Here is an 18,951-nt window from a genome sequence, read left to right on the forward strand (position 1 = left end):
CCAGGGTGAGTGGGGTCTCTGATGATGTTTTCTGCAGTCCGTACTATGGGCTGTAGTCTGTTTCTGTCCTGCTGTGTGGTTGATCCAGAGGTGCACAGGACAGATCGGATGACTGCAGTGTAGAACTGGATCAACAGCTCATGTGGCAGGCCATGTCTCCTCAGCTGTTGTAGGAAATACATCCTCTGCTGAGCCTTTTTCAGGAGGTCCTGAGAGATTGTAGTCCCCAGGAGCTAGAAGGACTCCACAGCTATGATGTGATGTGTTTAGCCACCCGTCCATCCATTTTCAATCATGATCATGTCTTTGATACTTTAATAAACTTCTGGCACTCTTCGCTTTAACCAAAGCACAAGCAGTAACTCCTCCACCACAAACAAAAACGACGTGGTGTGAACTTCACTTCATCCTGTGCACATTTTGGAGTTGGTAAGAACAGCTGTGTTTTCTCATTTTTATGTATATTTTCATTCAGTTTCACAGCTACCTAGTGACTATAAGAAGAATGGTTGCAATACTACACCGCACCAGAACGTAAATTAATTAGAGTGACTTACTTGTTAAATCAATGGAAAATAAATGCAGCTGCATGTGTTCTGTTTATGTGTCACTGTAGCTACATGTAGCTTTCATCAGGCGTTCCTGAGCTGGCTGCTGCACAGTTTGCATTTACACCTGCCTGAATTCTTGGTCGTTGGTCTCGTTGTTCTGATCATGCTTGCAGGCATTTACACCTGTAGTAATAATAATAATGCGAAAATCAACCATGCTCTCTGTTTACCGTGTCTTACCGGTGATAAGACGTTGCTGTGACGTGCTGGAGGTTGATGTTGACAGGGTCGGTGTCGAAGCTGGTGCTGGAGAGGAGCTGCTGCTGGTGGTGGAGAGGAGGCAGGGGAGCTGGGGGCTCCGCGACGGAGGTGGAGTAGGCTTCGCATGTGGAAAGGGATTCTTGAACAGAAATAAACACTCACACTAAGTACAAGAAAAACACGGCATGCTGACTGAAGTATTAGCTTCTGAGAGCTAAACGTTAGAAACAGCAGCACGAAATACAAGCAGAGCACGGAGTTAGCGCCGATGGCTAACTAGCTATCTTATTGTCTGCTACAGGAGACAACGACGTTACTTTCTAAAAATACTTGTTTGCTTAAAAGAAGCTTGCCACCAATGGGATAAATGATGTATAAGTTTCTTGAAGTTACAAAACACTCACCGTCCTCGAACGTCTCCAACAATGCAGCGGCTGAGTCTCCCTCCTGTTGCTCGCCGGTGCGATGTAGCCATCGGTGCCAGTAAATGGCTTCCATTAAACCTCTTCCAACACCTCCTGGTTGACCCACGCCGGCCGTTGTGGTCTGGGTGGACCGATAGTCACTTTTGAGCTTTTTTCAGCTTCTCCCTACACTGCTTCTGTCCTCTTTATATACAGTCCTACTGTTATATGTGAGCGGCCATCCGCTCAGAGACCTCCTGATAAACTTTCTCCGTCCAGCTCTCCTCTGTATTCTTTGGTCCGCCACCAAAGACAAAGTCTCGACCTCTTCATTCACCCACGGTACAGGTCTGGCTGTCATATTAAAATTATGAAGAACAGAGAGTTTCGTTGAAGAGCAATGCACACCATCGCTGGTTTACAGTCCATTTTTTAATGCAGGATTTTGTTTTCGTGCTGAAGTTGCTCTGTGTCGTCACTCCCCTGCCCAATCAGTGGCCTGCACTATGTAAACGCCACATTATCGGCTCATCTCAGCTCGCTGGGAACCTCAGCCGAGAAGGTGCTGAAAATTAGTCCGTATGGAAACGCTCGCAAACAAAGATGAGACGAGCCGTACCGTGCCGAGTAGATGCTTGTGGAATCGCGGCTAAACAAAGACGAGCGGAGCCGTGCCGCGCCGAGTAGGTCCTAAAGGAAAAGCGCTCGACACTCCGAGCATCGCTGCAATTTGACAGGCTGGTAATCCACAAAGAACGTGATGTTCCAGAACTTCCCTCGGTATGCCAAACGCCCTGGTCCCTGTGTGTGCTCCTGTTGCACCCTGGTACCAGAAAACCGGCGGAGTACTTCCTCTAAATTTGCAGTCACTCTACGGTCAACATCTTGGTCGGAAAGTGCGGAAATAACTTCAACAACTTCAATAAATTCCTCTGCTTTACACGCTACATGCTCGCGGTCAGCAGGTCCTGCTTCCACATACTCTGCAAGGTCTAAAATATCTCTCACCAACTCTCTAGAAAGTTCACAGCGACTCTCCCTCTACACAGCCACCATGTTTAGAAAGACTTCTACTTCCGGTTTCAAGGCAGACAAAAGCAGTGGATTAGACTAGATTCACGTTAGTCCCGCCCACGGACTTTGACGGGCGAGGTTGACAGATAAAATTAATTCATGATCCACTGCAACACAAGGACCATGAAATAATTAATTAAATCGTGAAATAATGAAATATGTTTTTTACTTAAAATAATTGTTATTTTAATAAATTAATGACATATTTAATAACACATTTATGTATTTAATTCCAATTTTAATTAATTAATGACATATTTAATTCCAATTTTAACTAATTAATGACATATTTAATTATTTAATGATATATTTATTTAATAACACATTTAAGTATTTAATTCCAATTTTAATTAATTAATGACATATTTAATTCCAATTTTAATTAATTAATGAAATATTTAATTCCAATTTTAATTAATTAATGAAATATTTAATTCCAATTTTAATTAATTAATGACATATTTAATTAATTATTTAATGATGTATTTATTTATTTAATTTTGGCACTTTTAGTCCTCCATACATAATGTCCCAAACTATTTCATTAAACTGGTTTCACAAGTTGCAGGATAACCTCCTCCCCTATTTTTTGCCATGTATTATGGGTCTGTTTTAGTGGCAGTGATACTCTACACACATAATCCAGAAAAATGGATGGTAAAAACTGGTAGCCTGGTTTCACTCATCGCCTTTGTGTCTGTAACGGCTTGTTGTTTGTGGTTGGAAAAAGTCAGGATAATAACCTTTTGGTCTCTTTAAAATATATGGCTACACATATTGAAGTGGATTGCACACATGACATAGAAGCAATTAGCAGCCTTGTTTAATGAACTCACCATGGACTGTAGTTGGTGGGGCAACTGTTAAGTTCCACAGCCCATCCTCAAAACGAGGGTCTGGGTCATCTGAAGGTGCTGGTGAAGGTGGTGGGGGGACAAAGTTGGAGAGAGGGACCCCCTGGGTAAAGGAGTCCAGACACATGGAGTCAAAGTAGCGGGCAGCCAGGGTCTTGGAATCGTTGGCATTGGGGTTGATAGTCTGCGCCAGTTGGTCCAAGGTGCTGTTGAAGGGGGTTTTGAGGACACAAGTTGCACCCACACCGGAGGGCAGGCGGAGGGTGTTGATTATCATGTGTGGGCTGGCGTCTGGTGACAGCTTACTCCTGGGAGTGGGGCCGAAGACGCTACAGTCAGATTGTGCACTGGTTGTGGACAGTCACAACCATCTACTCCAGTGGAATGTGTCCATTTGGACCCATGCAGCTACACACTACACAACCATAGGGTCGTACACATCAGGCATTATAACAAAGAGTTTAAATCATCTGTGAAGGTTTACCATAGCTTAACAAAGTTTTATATTTCAATACAAACTGTCAACAACTGTCTTTTGTAATATAGATAATACAGTGTCTTGTAAAAAGCCAGTACAACATTTATGTATATAATGTACATACAGTATGTAATAAATATACAATATTACATAAGTATGAAGCCAGAACACATTTTCTGATTTCTGAAAACATAATGTGGAGAAACCTAACAACTGAAGCATCTTGTAATGAGACTTTAAAGAAGCACTTCAAGCAGCTGTTTAGGTTTGATGGATGTGACTTAAAGTTTGTAAACCGTGAACAGGACAGTTTCTCTTTGAAAGATTCCACTAAGTATAAAGTATATATCATTGTGGAAATGTGTGTGAATGGACACTAAAGTCTCCCCTGTGGTTACCAGCTACAGATTAGAAGTTGAAGCACATCAATTCACAATATTCTAACACTGCTGGATGTTGCTCGTTTACAGTGTTTTTAAATACAGCACTCAGCTTACTATACTATACTACTATTCTGATACAACCTCAGAGTTTTAGTTTTCAATTGGCGGCTAAGGCCGTTAAAAACTCTGTTACATTTAAAAACTAAAGGTCATTTAGAGTTATAGTGAGTCATGACTGTGAGTTTCGGGGTAATGGCATCCTTAAAGGTGAATCTCTGAGACTGTAAATTCTGATCAGGTTTACTTCTACGATTTCTCTGTAGTGCTACGGGAAAACTCAGTGCAATGTCAACCCAAACACCAAAGTGCACGAGGCTGCCATTTTTTTCTCCTACCAATCGCATATGGATAGCAACGTTGGTCTTTTCTGTACCACTTTGGATGACACCGAAATGTGTCAATAATTCAATACATTGATTTTAAATATTTGCTTCAGACATTCATGTTCTCCTCAGAATGACGTGTAATCACTTTGATGATCATCTGAACTTTTAAGAGATTTTTTTGGTCCTTGGTCATTTGGAGGAAGCACACAGATTCTGTAATTATTTTTACAATCTTTAATACACAGTGTAATGCAGTATGGAATCAGTGCATTGCAAGGCTGTCCTCTTTATAGCTTAAAGCTTGACTGGTTAGACTTACACACTCAGTCAGCGACAATAAGCAAAATGATGGAGTCTGGTTTTCTAAACTGCACATACTAAAAGGATGTTGTCTGGTTTCTTAAATCAGAGCCATATTTTATCTGACATTTGATTTTCAGCATCAAACACGAAATTTTGAATACCAAAGGATAAATTGAACAGACTGATGAGTTCTTTTCTTCATCAGCCTGTCAAACTGTCAGTCAGTTGAGGTTTTAAGCAGGTCACAGTTTGCCTGTATCATTTAAGCACCAAATGTGGAAGTCAGCAATTATACTGACTGCACTGCAGCTACTTATTTGTAATGTTTGACATAGCATATGTATGTGTTTTGTTTGGATATAAATCAAACAAAACACAAGCAAAAAAATTCTGGAAATAATTTGATGATGAAGTCAAATCAAAACAAAACAAATCACGTGAGACTGACAATTCTCAAAAAGCTGTTGCCAGCAGCTTGAGTCATTCTATTCTCTGTCTACAGGATGAACAATGAGCCTTCTGGTTGTTCAGCTCTATGACTGTCAGTACATAAGAGCACAAAAAAACACAGGAGACACTGAAGTGCATATAAATGTAACTGTACAATAAATGTCACACTACCTGTACTGTGGTCTGTCTTCATTGGCATAAGGGATGAAGTTGCCCCTTGGTTGGGTGTAGTTATGATACTGTGATGGGGACAAGATCAGGGGTGGCAAATCTCCTGCAAAACAGGACAAAGAAGATGTTTATCCACCAGTTTCCTTTTCCTTTATGTTTACAAGTAATGCTAAGAGCACCAACCACTGCAAATATTATGTTATCCAATAAACAAGAGCCCTAGGCTTTAACTATTTATATGTTTTCCATTGTATTTATTATTTCCAATTACTGTTTAAAGACTTGAATTTATCAAAGCTACACTATGCAACATTTTTATATTATTCTTTTATATTACTCAAGATCAAATGACTGAGTGTAACACCCTCAAAGGGACAAACCCACCGAAAATCATCAACTCTGCAGCTCCTCTCAGTTGTTCGATTTGTGATTTAGTGTTTTTTAATGTCAGTATTTTAGTTTGAAATTTAAATATTGCACAGGTAAGAAGAGAGTTTATCCAGTATTACTACATAAATAAAAATGTAAAAGAAAAGAACTGCTGTCCCATTTGGTTTGATGATGGCCAAGGAAATCCCAGTACTATTTACACTGTGTTATGCTCCCTTAGGCAGTATTATTAGGAAACACTGTATAAGCTTCCATTGTTATGCAGATGACAATCATTTATATTTATCTAAGGAAACTTAAAAGTTAGTGCAGCTCCATGTCTTTCGGACATAAAGGCCTGGATGACCTGTAATTTTTCTTCTACTAAATTCAGAAAAAAAACTCAGGTTATTGCATTTGACTCTAAACACCTCAGAAACACACTATCTGGCCAGATAGTTCCTTTGCATGGCATCACCTTGGCCTCTAGTTTCCATTAGGATATGTCCTTTAACTTACACATAAAGCACGTCTGTAGGATGGCCTTCTGTCACCTATGCAACATTGTCATAATCAGGAACATCCTGTTTCAGAGTAATGCTGAAAAACCAGTCAATGCTAACTTCCAGCCTGTACTATTGTAATTCCCCTCATTGCCACCCTCACCCCAACAGGTTGAGGCAGATGGAGAAAGCACTCGGTGACAGTGGAAAGGAACAATAAACTGCCCCTTTGCCGAGAAGGACAAGCAAAAACCTTGGGGAGGGCAGCCATCTTTGAGAGGACATATGCTGTGCATAAATAATTACGAGATGTTTTTCTGTGTTTGACAGTCTTACTTACAAAAACAGAATCTGCCAGGGTATTTTAAAACAAGGCAAACTACCATCTTGCTTGAAGGTACAGACAGTCTTTTCAAAAACATTTTTACAATAGACTATTTAAATCAGATGAAAATATCTTTGGGCAATATCCCCATTAAATGGAGAACTGTTACTACATTTACCACTTTAAGCAAAGGCTCTGAATATGTCTTTGATCACTGCTGACCATGACCACCATGTTATCAGACCACAATCAGAGAAAGATCACAAAGCCAAAAATCCAGGGTTTTTTAAAAAATAAGTGCAAAATAGAGTGATCTCTACATCTGTTTTTTTTTAATCTTTGTCATCAAGAGCCAGTTTATTTTCATTCTAGTCTTCTACTTGAGAATCAACTTAAATCTGATTGGATGTAATTGTTGTTAGGCCTGCATTAATCAGTAAACTGTATAATCATCAGCTCTAAACAGTTCTGCAATACTACACCTGCTGTTGCACTGAAAGCAATTTCTATCTACCTGGTAGAGAATAAAAACGGCAATTACTGTTGTCCTGAGAAGCAGGATAGAGACTTACGGCAAAACATACTTTAAAAAGCTCACCGATTTCAGGCACAGAGAGGGCCACAGTCATTGCCACACAGACGAAGAAGGCAGGTAGGAGGATCTGAGAGAAGAGGCCCTTGGTATTCCTCTTGGCACAGTGAAATCTCTTGACGATGAGGCCATGAAACTGACTTAGCTTTAACCACCAACCATCCAGCTTGAAGCTACCCTGCCCTTCCAGGACCTCAGGCTTTGGAGACGAGAGATTCTCTGCATCTTCTGGAAGTGAAGGAGACAGTGTTTGAAAAAGATAAAATGGGAGAAGACTGTACATCAGTTAAAAGCCATGTCCGGCAGTGTGACTGATTCACCACATCGAAATTCAATCTACAGTGGAACTGATTAAATATTTCAAAATCCCTATATTAAATTATATTTAATCAGGAAGTCAAATTAATTTTTTTTATTTTTTACAACAGAAACCTTACAAATTATTTATCAAAAAAAATCACACACATTCTAAAAGTTCTAAAGTTAAAAACTGAAAGTCCGTCAGATTTATGAGTTCCTCTAACTTCAGTTTGTCTTACATTTCGCTCACTTTAATATTAAATACTAACATGCTAACATACAGCTAACACAATGTAGCATTAGGAGTGATGGTTGCAGGAAATGAGCCTATGTACCCCTATACAGACATTCCATTAAAAATCAGCCGTTTCCAGCTAGAATAGTCATTTACCACATTAACAATGTCTACACTGGATTTATGATTAATGCTATCTTCACTGAAAAAAATACTTTTCTTTCAAAAATAAGGACTTTTCTAAGTGACCCCAAACTTTTCAATGGTAATAGGTAATAGGAAAGTGCAAAGAAATAGAAATTTACTAATAATCTAAAACTTAAATCTCTGGTTTGATGTATTCAGAACCTTAATTCAGTACTTTGTAGAAACCCTTTTGCCAGCTTCAAGAACTCCCAAATAAGTCTCTACAAACTTTGCACATCTGAATTGAGACAGATCATCCCAATTTTCCTGTTAGTTGCCCTTAAATTCTGTCAGGAAGAGAAGTATCTCTCTATAAATGTACAATTGGGATTAAATCTGGTCTCTACTGGGCCACTAAACAGCCAGATACTTTCCTGAAGCCACTCCGATGTTGTCTTGACTATTTGCGTTGCGTCACTGAAGTGCTGAAGTCTCAGGTTTTCTTCAAGAACCTAAGTTTTTAAAAATTTCTAAAAATATTTAAATTTTGTGATTATGAGTTATGGGTTAATGAGCAAAGATTTATGGTTGGCGTATGGAGTGCTAAAAGGCTGTCTGCTCCAAACAAATGTCATTTATAAAAATGACTCCCAAGAGAAGATCTTGATGTTGCCAAGATTCAAGTTCTGTCTTTGGAAATCATATTTACCTTTAACACCACTGATTTAGCATACCACATCTCTGATACTGATTGTGTAAATAGGGGCATGAATATCCTGGTTATGTTTAGGTTTTTTAAAATCCTATATTCTATGCTCAGATACCTGAATCAGTCTTTTTCCTGGTTGAGAGAAACCCAGATTTGCTAGCTGGAGTGCTATGTAAGAAAGCAGGATATCGTAGCATGTAGGCATCGTATCCAGGTTTGTGAATGTTGCTTCAGCCAAATGACAAAAAAGAAACAACACATTCATTTTTTTTTCTAATTTGTCTGCTCATTGTTTAACTCCACAAAAGGGGTGTCAACATTTTATGAGATTGATGCATATTTTAGTCTTGCAGCCAAATATTTTAATATTTAATGCATGTGTGTGACCATCACCAGCCGTCCCTGAAAGCTAAGCAGACATTCTTTATTAGAATTCCCTATTATGAGCCAGGGAGGGCAGTGCTAACAACACATTCAGTGTTGGCCCGTTTCACGCTAAAAATTGATGCAGTAGAACAAGAGATGATGTATTTTTTTGTTCCACGCATTGTTCTTCCTTGTAAAAACTGGCACTTACATTACAACATGACAGTGTGTTTAGGGGTTCAGGTGGACACCAACTTAGAGAAGGTCCTCCTAATTAAATTTCTTCACACTCATTACTTGCTATGATGCTTTGGAAGGTATGTGGACTGGTCAACTACCAGGAGAACCCAATGTAATAAAAAATGGTCATGGCTATGATGTACAGGGGAAAGGCATGCAGGTTTTTGTCTGTGCACTCTTCACCCCTCTAATGAACTGTTTGCTTTAAATTATTGTCTTTTTCATAAAACTAAATGAACTGAAGCCACTGACCAAAACGTTGGTGGCATGAGCTTCAGTGTTGTGGGAGCTGCCCAGGTGGCCTGCCTTTGAGAGCCAGAAACAGTTGCAGAACAGTGCCGACTGCTGAATGTTCTGTGGGTTGGAAATCATGATCCCTTATGTCTAACGCCTAGAAATAGGCCCCTTCACCCACCCCAAAGTGACAGCCAGAAGAGCTTATCTCTGTTGGTGCTATCACACGCATAGCACCATCCTCTGGAAGTCCAAGGATAACATCCATCTAAGCCTGTGTTGGATTCATGAAATTGCATTTTTTCCAGACTGGCGTGGTGATGGAGACATCTATGTTTTACATATATTATTACAAATAGAACAAATTGTTAAGTTTATTGCAGTGGCTAACGCATATGGCCTAATTTGAGAAGAAAAATCAAAAACACAGAAACATAAAATGAGATGCATCATTATAGCAAGATCACATCTTTAATCTCATCTTCTTACCTTTCTGGCTGGCAGAGTCAGACTCTTGGCCATTGTCAAAGAGTGGATAGTATTCACCAAAGAAGTCTGAATAGGGTCCTCCTTCATCCCCGCGTACTGAGCCAACGGACGAGGAGGATTTCAGGGAGGATTGGCTCTGGCTCAGCCTGGAGCACATCACCAGATTACTCAGCTCCACCTCTGGCTTCTCATTCTCCACTGAGGGTGCTGTCTCACTCTGTGACCCCACAAGGCCTCCTGAACCCACTGATGATTTCCCCACTGAGCTGCCCCCTGGGGAACCCTTCATGTCTGCCCATGGACAGACAGAGAGCGAGGGGGAGAAGATAAATATCTCAGCTTGGAGCTGAAGAATGAACTCAAAAAAGTGTCTAAAGTCAGAACTTTAGAGGGGGAACATAGCCTCACCAACATCGCTGTTCTCCAGAGACTGGTCTTCCTCAGACACTTTAAGGAAGACCTCCTCCAGGGTGGTGTCCATCACCCCGAAGCTGGTCAAGGCCAGGCTGTCCAAGCTCTGCTCTAAAGCCTGGAAGTACACACAACAAAAGACACCATCATATTATTGTATAGCATACAAAAAACACTCCATTTATGTGATGAGCTCTACATGCTGGTCAAAAATGTACATGTATCTGGAAAAATGTGGTCTGCACACGATTACAGATGCTCTTAATAGCATGTATGTCATTTTTATCCAAAGCCAAGTGGTGACTGCAGTTTAAATAAGATTTTTCATGCTGCAAATGTCCCATGCGGTAGTAATATATAATTTGAGAGAATATACATTGATCTGTGAACTATATTGTTCCAGGAAATTGAGGCAGGACTCCTAGCTCTGCTTGTTGCTTCAGTTCTTTATCTAAACTGTTTGGGCTCCTTGTCCTGCAACCAGTGAGATGCCGCTCTGATGGTATTCTGAGATAGATAAAGAGAGTTTCTTCAGCTGCCATGGTGGAATCTAAGTATCAAGAATCAGTTAGACATTAACCATTATCCTTGGGAATCACTGGGAATCCACATTTAAAGTGCGACGTGAGTGGTATGCAAGCAATACTTGAGTGGTCTGTTTGAGCCACACTGACTCCGAACTCTATTCAGCTCCTCTGGAGCAGTTGTCCATCTGTCTGCAGCTCCTGACAAACTAAGAGGACATCAAGACAAACCGGCCTCACTGGTGACAGAAATTTACTGAGCCAAAATGAATTTAAAGTCTAAAAAGGATTTCACAGAAAACAGCATTTATACCAGCTGTGATACAGTAGGCATTGGTTTTCATCTACAAAGCACTACTAAGCATAGTGAAAACCAAAAGAAAACAAAGAAACAACATGGGTGTCCTGCTTTGAGCCAGTATGGACTGATACATTGGCTGAAATGGAGTTGCATCTGTCCTGCATCTAGTGAGTGGTAGCCAAAAATGCTTGTTTTCTAAGTTGACCTGCCTCAATTGCAGAAACCGGTTATCTGCAAACTTCGAAAACGGAGACAATCTTGGGGTGGGATCACACCAGCTGGAATGCAGAGAACTTCTCAGACCCACCCATCATAGACAATATTATATGTATATACACCAGATAAAGATACCTATTATGGGAAGTAACAAATAAGTAAAAAACTAAAGATTGTGGACAGGGATTTGAAGTGGGAATGGACCACTGGACCTTTGGCCCACCTGCTTCCATCCTGCTTTAATAAATACTCATGGTCAGATTACACCCATCTTCGAACATGTCCTTCATCTTGATTACAAAGACACAACTGTAAAGTTATTTGACTCCATCTTGTGTAGCTGTGACACTATTGTGTTGACAATATCTGTCCACAGTAAGACATGTTAAAACCTGCCCAAATGCCAAAGTCCTCAAAATTTAAACTCAAAACTAACAGTACATTTAGCATGTTTTTGCCCTGTGTGTTTAATGGAAACACCACTCAATAAAACTGAAATATTCTCATGACATGGGTATCACTTTACACAAATTTTTATCAAAATTCAGACATCTTTGGAGAATTTGGTATCTCAATTAGAATACTTAATGTAGATCTGTGGGTCTAAACAATATTCTTGTAAGACATTCTATTTACTGAAACTAAATCTTAAACAGCCTAATCATATATGCTAATAAAAGTGAACCTGCCAGACCAAAGATAAATATTCATCCTCTACCAGAGCACCATAAAGAAGAAGCTGTTGTGTGTCTGTGTATGTGAACCTGGAACAGTCTCTCAAAGCAGCCCTTCTTGACGGCCTCGGAAGGCAGGACGTAGGACAGCTCAGTGTTGGAGTCAGACACCAGCAAGCAAGATGCCACAAACTGCTGAATAAACTGGGTGACCCGAGCTTCTGAGCAAGGAGACAGACAGGAGGACGGAGACAGAGGTGAAGGAGGCTGCAGGTGGCTGCCCTGGCCTGAAGGATGAAAGGAAAACACATAATACAATGAATGACTGGCAAACGGAAGGATATTTCAGAGGAAACATGGAAGAGGAAGAAAGAAAAGGAAAAGACAAAGAAAACACAGTGCTGCCAATAAATAGAAAAAACACAGGTAACAGTTGAGACGAACTGAGGTTGGAGACAATTTATCAACTTCAGAGAGAAGTTGGAGGAGAAGTGAGCTGCACACAGTATTAACATGCTGAAACACAAGCTCATTTCTGAACAACTAAGGAAAAAGTAACACAAAACTGGGTGACAATACAGCTAATTAAAAACATTAATAATTTATACATTTCTGAAAGAGTGTTTATGTGCAATGTTTTATCATTAACAGTACAAAATACACACTGAGTTTGACTAGGTTTATACAGTCCTGGAAAAACAATGCAGTGGTGCCTCATCTATCATGAGGGTTAGGTTCCAGAACGTGAAATGGATGTGAAATGGACAAGGTGAGATGGGGAACGTTGCTATACATGGGAGAAGAAAGAGACTGATGCTATGGTTGGTGAGCCAATCAGTGCCCAGCACTGCACGCTACGCATTTTATTTAGATTTAATATTCTTTTAATAAGTTTTAATTATTATTTTTAATATTTTTTTTACATCGTTTTCAATTTTTAAGCTAGAATATGTCTTATTTGACCCCCCAAATAATTAAAATATTAACTATATAAAAATACCTACTGCAAAATCCCACGATACAATTTAAAAATCCACTATACAGTGAGACGGTGAAAAGTGAACCGAGATATGGTGATGGAAGACTTAATTTATGTTCACTGGCGCAGAACTGACTATTTCTTCAGCATCACGATTCAAGATATTTTATCATTTTATTTGTCATTTGCACATACAGTATGGACAGTAAAATGCAAACTGACTGTTCCGCAAGACTGTGCAATAACAAGACATGATTTTTTTTTTTAATTCTTAAAAAATTGAAAAAAGCATGAACTATAATGAGTAAAGAAATTGTGTAGCTAAAGTGCAGTGCATATTGTTCAAGAGGTGCAGTCTGTGTGTGGGCATACATCTATATGTGATATAGATTTTGACTTTGTGCCAGTGTGCTGTTGCAGTTTGAGATGAGGTATAATGATTTGGATTCAGATCTGAGGTCACTGTCCTGACAACATGGTGGAAGAAGCTTTTCATGAGTCTCTCACACAAGTATGAAGTCATTCAGGTAATTACTGCACTATATGTACATTTAGGATTTGAGTGCAAATCAGGACTGCTAAAGCAGAAAGACTGTTCATGATGCAGATTCACCTAAATAAACTATATGATAAAATAAATACTGTTCAAGTACAGTACTCAACTTACTGACTGATTCCACTGCACATTATATTATCTGTTAAGATGCAAAGCATCATGGGAACCCTGATGGCAAGAACTTTCCATACAATCATTCCAAAGTGAAAACTAGTTGGACAGTGGGTTAATGAGTCGGCATTTCTGTGACTACAGTCGAAACAAGAAAAGCACTTGGAAAGCGCAGTACTCCGTCAAGGCTGCTCAGCTGTTGTATGATTTCCAACGGATAAGGCCCGATTAGTCTGCAGCGATCGATTTGAAGTAGGATCGCAATCATGTGATCCTCAGCAGGCAGCTGACAGTGATCACTTGTCATAGTGACAGTGACGCCGTGCCGCTATCTGGCAATGATACGGAAATCATTAACAAATCCGTGGATCCAGACTATAAGCTGCATCACTGCCAAAATCCAATCACTTGGTCCTTGTGTCATTTCTGACCTTCCCTGAAAATTTCATCCAAATCTGTTAGTCCATTTTTGAGTAACGTACGCCGATCATCACATAACTCTGCCACGTTCCTTAGTGGAGTAATGAGTAAAACCACAGTCAAAGCTACAAAGAAACTGTTTCAAGACAACAAGGTGAATGTTCTTAAGTGGCTAAGTCAGAGTCCAGTTCTATGCAATTCCTGGTATGCACTCAGGATAGTGAACACATTCTGAACCCTGATAACAGCTGACTCCGCTGGTTGTGTCGTCTCTGCATACTAAATGACTCACTCTGCTCACGTAGCAAAGCTGCCTGTTCTTTGATTAGTTAGCTGACATCTATGACTGACGCAGTATGCCGGTATGTAGTGGGTAGTAGTGTAGGGCAACTGAATTTTTGACTTGACATGTGTGCCTGTGAGAATATGTACTGACCATGTTGAGGTTTGAAATTACACCCTCAGTTAGAAGGAGGATGGATTAATGACAGGAAAGAAGATGGTTTTTCTATAAGCCAGTTTCTATGTTCCTGAACTATCCTCGGTTTACTGTATGTTGTTAAGTTACAGTAAATTTCAAGACTTGCACCTACCTCTGCCTGTCTCATTTAGTTTATTTAACTGCAGTTCATCCAGAACTCTGCTGCCCGTCTCCTCACCCACATCCGCTCACGTGAACACATCACCCCCGTCCTCCAAAACCTCCACTGGATCCCCGTCAAATTCCGCATCGCGTTCAAAATAATTCTCCTCACCTATAATTCTCCTCACCTACAAAGCCCTCCATCACCAGGCCTCCCCCTACCTCACTGACCTGCTCCAGCCCCACAAACCCTCCTCCAATGCCCACCTCCTCACAGCACCACCCAGAATCAAGCACCGAACTTGGGGGGACAAAGCCTTCCTCTGTCGCTGCTCCCACCCTCTGGAACTCTCTCCCACTATACATCCAAGATACTAATAATAATACATTTTGTTTATTAGGCACCTTTCAAAACACCCAAGGACACCGTACAAATTAAACAAAGTTAAAACACATTCACTTTAACAATACAAAACTTAAAGATGTCAAATGTTTAAAAGAAGGAAATTTAGCAATTTTAAAAAAACTGAAGAACAACCAGGAATGGAAGTCAAAGTGAATATGGCCACAAACCTATGTCTTCACTCTGTTTTTTGACCAAGGTCAGTTTGTATCCATCTCCATAGGTGCTTTTCAGGAACAGTGGTGAGCCACAGCACTTGAGTTTCCCGTGTGAGATGATGGCAATGCGATCTCCCAGAAGGTCTGCTTCATCCATATGGTGGGTGGACAGCAGAATCGTACGGCCTAGAACCGAAGTATAATGCACGCTTGCACTTGTAGCAACTGGTTTGCACAGAAGTTATTGACAAAATCAAAAAAGGTAAAGAAGTATATCAGCAACACTACGGAGAACACAAAAGAAGATCAATACATACAAAGAGTTTTTGCTGTTTTTAATCGAGGCAAAAAGTGAATCTGATGATTACAATTACAGGTATTATCCATGGTACATTTCCTAATCCTAAATAACTGTTTGTAAGTTCATAAGTATGGGACATGTTTCAATAAAACAGACACCTGTTTCATCTAAAACTGCACTGAACTTCAAAGAGAACTTTTTGAAAATGACTGCCTCTGTCTTCTGGTACTGGGCCATCACTTACCCTGTTTGTATTTGAGGATGAGGTCCCAGATGGCCCTGCGAGCATAGGGGTCCACACCTGCAGTGGGTTCATCCAGGATAACAGCCCTGGAGCCGCCAACAAAGGCGATGGCCACAGACAGCTTCCTCTTCATCCCACCGGACAAGGTCTGTACCAAGCTGTGGCGCTTGTTAGACAATTCCAGGTCAACGATCATCCTTGACAGACACATAGCAAGGCAGTTTGTGAATCACTACAATGCTTATCTATATCAAATGACAGCCTGATGGCGAGGCTAAAGTATGTTAGCATGAAAGGCTATCTGAAATATAAACACTTCCAGCACTGACAAGTATATATGAAATTGCTTTATAATCAAATGTTTCAAAAGCATTTCATCAAGAATTGTAATAATTTCATATAGTTAGTTTTCTAACACTACCTTGCCAATAAATGTAGAAATTAAAGTACACATTCTGTATCAGTAGCCTACTTGTCAAGAAGATTGGTTTTTGACATCAGGTTTAGATATCATGTATTACAGAGTACTGATGTGACAATCTGATCACTTGCCTTTAGTAATCAACCAAAATCTAGTGGCTTCTGCTATTGGAAAGTATTACGTGTTGATAAAAAACACAAACATACCACATGACTGCAGGAGCTGACCACTGCATATGTCACTAAATGGTCTGCGCTTTTAACCTTAGTGAGGTTTTACAAAGGCCTTTACAATGTGTTTCTCCTTCACCCATTAACACTCACACACCACTGGCATTGAAGCTGCCATGCAAGGTGCTCGCCTGTCACCATGAATCACTTTGCTTCAGTGTCTTGCCCAAGGACATTTCAACAAGGGAGGGTTGCAATTAGTGGATTAGTACACAACCTGCTCTGCCACTTGAGTCCATTACACCATTTTTTATCTCAGCGACTCAACCAAAACGTAATGCACTGCTATGTGGGTGAAGATTATGAATTTCTCTAGATTTGAACATTATTGGAATCATTTGGTCTAAAGCACACAAGTCAATACATATAAAGGAGCATTATTAAAAAATGTGCAGATCTACATATACATTTGCAAATGAATCCCCACTTCTTCCCACATTCATGCCTCAGAGGTCACCTACACCTCTGCTCAATCACTGTGAAACGACTCAACACTACACAATGGCAAATTTTAATAGTGGAGTAATTCAGCCATATATGGGTAAATTAAAATTGAGTCTGAAAAAGAAGAGGAGCCAACTGCACAGGGTCGCTTATAAGTTGGTATATCAGAATGGGAACGTACTACATGCACTGCTCTCTACAATATCAGTAACATATTAGTAACATATAACATGAGCCTCACCTTGATGATGTTATCAAACAGTTAATAATGTGCTGCTTATGTTAAATTAAGACTCGCAGAGCTCTCAGACTTATACTTACTTGTCCATTTCTTTGCGTATGTCCTCTTCAGCCATGCCTTTGAGTCTGGAATAGAACCACAGGTGCTCCTCCACACTCAGTTTGTCAAACAGGACGTTGTGTTGTGGACACATGCCCAGGTTCTGACGGATACGTTCCATCTCAGTACGGATATCATGACCGTATATGGTTGCAGAGCCAGAGGTAGGCGGAAACAAGCCTGTCAGGATGGACCTACAGAAATTAAGTGTAGGCTGTTGAGTTGATAAAAGCAGTGATTGTGTTTAAAATATTAGAAAGGTTTATTATAATATAACTTTATAATTAAAAGTATTTTCTTCTTCATAAACACCTTACAGCTGCCCCATGCTTTAGTGCTTCTTGTGCAACTACAACATGTGCTTGTTACTCATTTATTTTTTTGTGTGAGTTTACATTTTTCAATTTTTTTTCTAAACTGGTCAATAACTTTTGCTCATTGCTTTTACAGTGCTCTTACTTACATGGTAGTGGTCTTCCCAGCACCATTGTGTCCCAGGAAGGAGACCACCTGGTTTTCATGGAGGTTGAGGCTAAGTTTATTGAGGGCCAGTTTGCAGCCGGTTTTGTACACCTTGGTCAGTTTATCTATACACACTACAAGGGGCAGGTGGCTTGGCTCCTCCTCTATGCCACGCATTTCCTCTGGAGTTCCAGTGAGAAAGAGAGAAATAAGTGGTATATAAACAATATGACTCAGATGTAAAAGTAACATTCATTTTTTAGTCCGCACTCTTGTACTTCTCTAACCTACCTGATCAATTTGTGGTCACACACCAACTAGCCTTTCCTACTTTTTAAGCAGGAAGGTTGTAAGGACTGAATCTTGTGCAATAGGGTACATCAAGTCTACAACTACAACTACAACTTCAAATAATTAGTTCAGACCCTAACTTCTGATTGATAAAGAGCTGATTCTAGAACCTATTTTTCACAGGTTCATAAATGAAATTTAGAATCCACCAAATTGCAAAGAGTGTATTGGTATCACTGCATGCAGATAGTTCTGGTTGTATTTGTTCAGACTTTCAGGTTTCAGAGCTGAACCTTTATTTGAATTGCTCAGCTTAAAACATCGTCCCCGTTCCCCTGAATAAACCATAGACCTGATGATGAATTGTATTAATTGGAAATTTCTTCTGAAGAAACAGTCCCTACAAAATATGTTGACAGAGAGTTGTGTGAATCATCTAGATTAATACTGTGTCTAGAAAGGGATTTTACTGTTGACTTTCTCAGCTTTATCTCTTCAATGTTGTCAGCACCACAAACTAACTCCTATTCATCTTCAACTAGCTGTGCACCACTGTATTTAGTCTGTGGCACCAGTGCCAAAGACCCCTAACCTCCACGACTTCAACAGTTACAGGCCTCCTGCACTGACATCACACTATAAGAAGGCCTTGAGGAGGCAGGTCTCTGTCCATCTCTACCTCCTGTTAAACCCAACATCCTTATCCTGATCAACCTGGTATTTGGGTCAAATGTATCACCTACTTCCTACATAGATCCCTCTCATCTGAAAAAAGAGAGCACTGGGAGCACTGGGAGGATTTTGTTCTTTGACTTCCTACGTGCTTTCAACACTATTAAGTCTACGCTCCTAAGGGACACGATGGAGAACACAGGGTGAAGCACCCCCTCAGAGCACCAACAAACAGTATGTGAGCTTGTGAGGGCTTTCAATCTGACATGGTTGTCTGCAGTATGGGGCACTGCACAGAACTGGCCTATCCCCTTGTCTCTTCAAACTCTTTACAGAAGATTTCACACACACAACTCAACTAACTGTAACCTGCAGAAGTTCTCCGACAAGTCTGCTGTTGTCTACCT

The 18,951-nt window shown here is 40.2% G+C and overlaps 1 protein-coding gene across 2 annotated transcripts in view; it reads right to left on the reverse strand.

The window, feature by feature from the left end:
* The window catches only part of abca2 (ATP-binding cassette, sub-family A (ABC1), member 2), a 115,721-nt gene that overhangs the window by 26,335 nt on the left and 70,435 nt on the right, over positions 1 to 18,951 (reverse strand). For both annotated transcript variants that reach the window (XM_023288000.3, XM_055011050.1), the window contains 10 exons: positions 17,583 to 17,763; positions 17,101 to 17,313; positions 15,685 to 15,881; positions 15,152 to 15,325; positions 12,020 to 12,216; positions 10,212 to 10,332; positions 9,804 to 10,094; positions 7,111 to 7,332; positions 5,316 to 5,418; positions 3,127 to 3,452 (listed from right to left, as the gene is read on the reverse strand). In XM_023288000.3, the coding sequence (XP_023143768.2) occupies positions 3,127 to 3,452; positions 5,316 to 5,418; positions 7,111 to 7,332; positions 9,804 to 10,094; positions 10,212 to 10,332; positions 12,020 to 12,216; positions 15,152 to 15,325; positions 15,685 to 15,881; positions 17,101 to 17,313; positions 17,583 to 17,763 (2,025 nt within the window). The remainder of the gene's footprint in view (positions 1 to 3,126; positions 3,453 to 5,315; positions 5,419 to 7,110; positions 7,333 to 9,803; positions 10,095 to 10,211; positions 10,333 to 12,019; positions 12,217 to 15,151; positions 15,326 to 15,684; positions 15,882 to 17,100; positions 17,314 to 17,582; positions 17,764 to 18,951) is intronic.

This window comes from Amphiprion ocellaris, chromosome 6 (assembly GCF_022539595.1).
Source record: "Amphiprion ocellaris isolate individual 3 ecotype Okinawa chromosome 6, ASM2253959v1, whole genome shotgun sequence".
Taxonomy (NCBI): domain Eukaryota; kingdom Metazoa; phylum Chordata; class Actinopteri; family Pomacentridae; genus Amphiprion; species Amphiprion ocellaris.